At 39.0% G+C, this 4,912-nt stretch overlaps 1 protein-coding gene across 1 annotated transcript; it reads left to right on the top strand.

The window, feature by feature from the left end:
• The first annotated feature begins 346 nt into the window (after nt 1-346).
• htr1b (5-hydroxytryptamine (serotonin) receptor 1B) lies at nt 347-4,110 on the top strand. Its single transcript, XM_065288813.2, has one exon. It carries the CDS (start codon nt 720-722, stop codon nt 1,875-1,877), a length of 1,158 nt encoding a protein of 385 aa, XP_065144885.2. The 5' UTR covers nt 347-719; the 3' UTR covers nt 1,878-4,110.
• Nucleotides 4,111-4,912: the final 802 nt, after the last annotated feature.

The raw sequence follows: 4,912 nt of genomic DNA, 5'->3' as shown, positions 1-4,912 counted from the left end.
GTATGATACGAAGTACTCGGTCTGGTACTGTCCAACCAAATAAAAGCACCAGAAATAAATATCAGGCTTAAAAGGATTAGAAAAATCACCACTGTGACCATAAATGTAGTATGCCTTGTGAATAAAAGAGCCTCCTATCATGATCCACTTATCAAAAACAGCTTACAGTTTCACACATTGGTTGTGAAAATGACAGATTAGTTTTTGGTGTGATTAAAAAAAAAAAAGAGGGGGCAGCACTAAGACCCAGAGGATGGCATCCTCTCTCAAACTAGAAGATCGTGGTTATCAAAGCTGCAACTTTTGCATCAGAGCCCTATAAAACGCGAGGACCCTGCACCCGCCTATCAGTGAAACCTATGAAAAATTCCCGTCGCGTGCGGGCAAAGTATCGAGCTTTTAAAGATGACTCGCTTGTGAAAGTGAAGCCACTGGATCACTGACGAGTGATGGAAGATATATTTTCACACGCAACTTCTTGGATGCTTTATTGTCCTGTTCGGCAACTCTTAATACATTGTCTGAAAATGTATGACATTTATTATTTTTTCTTGAAGACTGACGTTTGACACTTAAAATGAAACGGAAAGACATCTTTGCCTATAGCAAAACAGAAGAGCGTCTGGAAGTGCCAGAAACCATGAAGCGGAGAAAATTCGGCATTTTTATAAAAGGGCTCTACAGAGATACTCCACACTGAAATGCGTAAAACATAACATATGAAATCATACTACATGTCTTCTGGCATGGAGCGCAGCGGTCACTTCAAGCCAACACCTGCACATTTCGACCAGGTATTAAACACCTCGATCGGCGCAAATGTGACTTTAACACCCCAAACCGACGGACCCGATACAAGTTTTGCTTTCCAAGTCACCTTAGCGTTAATTCTCGGCGTTTTAACTCTTGCAACAATATTAAGCAACGCGTTCGTCATCGCCACCATCTCGCAATCTAGGAAGCTTCAGACACCGGCGAACTTTTTGATCGCATCGCTGGCGGTCACGGACCTTCTGGTGTCGGTGCTCGTCATGCCCATTTGCGCGCTTTACACGGTCACTCACGAGTGGACTCTCGGGCAGGTTATCTGCGACATCTGGCTGTCCTCAGATATAACCTGTTGCACCGCGTCCATCCTTCACCTGTGCGTAATTGCTCTGGATCGATACTGGGCTATAACGGACGCGGTCGAGTATGCCAAGAAGCGTACCCAAGCGCGCGCCGCGGGGATGGTAGCGACCGCGTGGATCATCGCCATCTCCATCTCTCTCCCACCTTTCTTCTGGCGACAGGTGAAGGCAGGGGAGCTGACCACCTGCACGGTGAACACGGACCACATCTTTTACACAATCTACTCCACGTTTGGGGCTTTCTACATCCCCACGCTGCTACTTATTGCGTTGTACGGAAGGATATACGTGGAGGCGAGGAAGCGCATCTTGAAACAGTCGCCTAAAAAAGCGGGGAAGAGACTCACTTCGGCACATCTGATCACGAATTCACCAGCATCCGTGGCTTCAACTTCTCCATTGCATTGCTCGGACACCGGCTCTCTGGGCAGTGATAATCAGATCAGAGTAACTGTATCAGACTCACTCCTGGAGAAAAAGCGAATATCTGCTGCCCGAGAGAGGAAAGCCACCAAAACGCTTGGTATCATATTAGGAGCCTATATTATTTGCTGGCTGCCGTTTTTCATTTACACATTACTCCTTTCTCTCTGTCCATTCTGTGGGTTTTCTCAAGAACTCTTTGACTTTTTCACATGGCTTGGCTACCTCAACTCATTGATCAACCCTATTATATACACCATGTCCAATGATGACTTTAAAAAAGCTTTTCACAAACTCATGAGGTTTAAATATTGCAGACGTTAGGAAGAATTAAGTGAAATAAGTTGCTTTACACGAGCCTCGCCCTCGTTAGATGTACAGACGTCCCTTGAGAAAATAAAATAGCCTATAATGTTAATTCAATGACTGCGTAATAGCGCCATGGCAGCTTGTTAATAACGCAAAATTGTGCATTGTCTTTATTCCTCATCAAATGTGAAATTAAACCGCTCTCACGTGGTCATTGCCTATAATCCTGCACTTAATAAATAAGTTGGGATGTCCATTTGCTTGTGTTTAAATTTTGCACTGTTTTCTTTCTGTCTCATGAACAGGTAAACACTATGAATTTTTTATATTTACAGCAGTGCATGCCCACCTTCATTATGACAGCCCTGCTCATAAAACGTAATTATGAATAAAAGATCTAAATATGCATTATTTGTATTTGGACCCATACATTTTGGCAGCTATAATGTGACATTGCTATCCTTGTCTGTGGGTGGTATGAAAAATAGTCCTTTTTTGGTGAGCGAACAGTAAAAAAGTATACCGAGTACAGATATAGACAGTAAGCAACACAGGTCAAAACTCTTTATAGGAGAAATAAATAAACAGTACTCCAAAGTACTCAAAGCCTTAGGCCAAGTTAAGCTGACCAACATAAAGTTATTAAGATTTGGACATGCTCGTTGATGTATTGAATACAAATAAATTATTAAAGAACTGTGACCATGTCTGTGAAATCCATAGAAGTATCAAACTTTGACTTCACTCATTAATTTCCTTCTAATTTCAATCTTTGACATTTACATTCTTTACGTTATGTAAGATGATTTTATGTAAATCAGTGCAGTAAATCACCAAAAAATGATTTTAGCTGAGATTTTACAGGCTTGGTCACAATTGTGACTGTTACATCTAATCCAGTGAAAAGCTAAATAGATGCACCTTCTGCTCTGTGCACTCATAAGTCATATAATCTGTCACTTGGCAGCATGAAAGCTCATAGAGTAACCGTGAATGACACGTCTACCCCAGGAGGTGAGTAATACGTCAAAGACGCACCAAAAAAAGGGCTGAGATATCGACCTGTTATGCCCATATGGAGGTGACATCTACAGACGCGAACAACAGGGAAGAATCACTGCATAGCCACAACGCTGCAAAGAGCTTTGAATTCTGCTTTCCACAATTAGCCAATATGTGCTTTAACCCTTTTATCATGGTGAATATTTATTTGGCTTTCAGACTTCATTCACCCCCAAATATACCCCCATGCAGTGGCTTTTCTTTACAAATTTGGGTGCAATGCACACGAAACTGACATGGGTAATTAAAAATACTGGTGTTACTGACTTTTAGACTTTTTTAAAACATTTTAATGTCCGCTTAACTAATGTGGATATGCCTAATGTCTTCTAAAACGCTCCCAGTAGGTGTCAGAATCATTTAGCAGTGAATCACAAATTAGCTCCTTAAAATTATGATGCTGGAAAAGACCATGATGTAGAGATTTTTTAGAAACATACTGTTCTCTTGGAGTATGTTGATTGGGACGCCTTAAATAATGAGCAATACTAGTACAAAAGTGATTAAAAAAAAATCAAGCTTTTTGGACACACTCAGAGAAGCAGTTCATTATTTGCTTATTGATTTAATTTCTTGCAGTTTCTATTGAACAAATTAAAAGCGTAGGGTAATGCTGTACAATGCCAAATAAGTCCCACTTTGTGTGTTAAGTTTATTTGATGATTGTTCGTCTTTTTTATATTGATTTTAATTGGTTATTTTAATTGGTAATCGGTTTTGGTTACAGCACAAAATCTCAAAGTGTGCTGAGGAGTTTTTTCCTCCATATCTTTAATGTCGTCTATGGATGAAACATTAATCATGCGCAAACAGAGTAACCCTCATTTGCATGCATATGATTACAATGTATCTTTGATAGCATGTGACCTTGGCATAATGATCGACGTACAAAGCATTTGGGCATAGAATACACACGTGGTCTGCGTATATGCCTGCATGCGGTCTAATTGAAATTCACCCCGATTACTGAATTATAAAGTTTATTGTAACTATGTTTAGCTTCACTGCATCTTGACCTTCATTGGATCTGCATTTCCAAGGGCATTTTTTTTGTAAGAGTTAGTCTTCCATGACTGCTAAATTAACACCAACTGTTCCTTCACAAATGCAATTACAGTTAACCTTAATTATAACAAATGGACCATATGTTTTAGTTTATGTGTATCATGCTTTTAATGATGTTGTGTAATGATGTATTCTAGCATTACCACATCATATTCATCAGATTAATCTTACTATTATTACTAGTGATGTGGGTGTATTTTTTGATAGTTTACCCAAAGGGAAAATTCTGTCAAGTGGTTTTAAACTCACATCAAGTGCTTCTCTTTTTCAGATACAATGAAAGTGAGGGGAGACTATCATGCTCCTAAACAGAAAGAAAGAGATCATAAAATGAGTTGATTCGATAATGCAGATCTTCTAAAGTCATATAAAATCTTTATGTGACATTAAAATTGTTATTTGTTAAAAGTCTTTCGCTCTCCAAACTCTTTCACATTTTGCTGCATTCACATATGGTACCACAAGATGTGTTGCAGCAGGTTTTAAATCGATGAATACATGTTTATGTCATTTTCTGTCATCAAACCTAAAACTGTGACTTACACAAAGCATATTTTTTTCCAATTCTGAAACCAGACAATCCTATCGCCATTACTTAAATTAATGCATGAAAAATGAACAGCCAGGACATTGTGCCTACATCTCATTTTGTGTTCCAAAGAAAATAATATTAATTACAATATAAAAACATAATCACAGGATTTGCATTTTAACTAAACGATTCTTGCTGAAATCACATCACACTGCATATCTCCTGCTATCTTGTGATTTTTCACCTGATTAATTGGGGGAACACACAGAGAACACACAAAGCTGATCAAAATGTATTCGTGCCAATCGCACACCTGTCCTTTTCAGTCTTAAATAAATATCAAATTCCCTCCTAACATAATCCACTAGCACGAAGTCAACATTTATGTATG

The sequence above is a fragment of the Paramisgurnus dabryanus genome, chromosome 17 (assembly GCF_030506205.2).
Source record: "Paramisgurnus dabryanus chromosome 17, PD_genome_1.1, whole genome shotgun sequence".
In the NCBI taxonomy this organism is placed as follows: Eukaryota; Metazoa; Chordata; class Actinopteri; order Cypriniformes; family Cobitidae; genus Paramisgurnus; species Paramisgurnus dabryanus.
The sequence above is the reverse complement of the archived record's forward strand: the minus strand, read 5'-3'. Positions and strand labels throughout refer to the sequence as shown.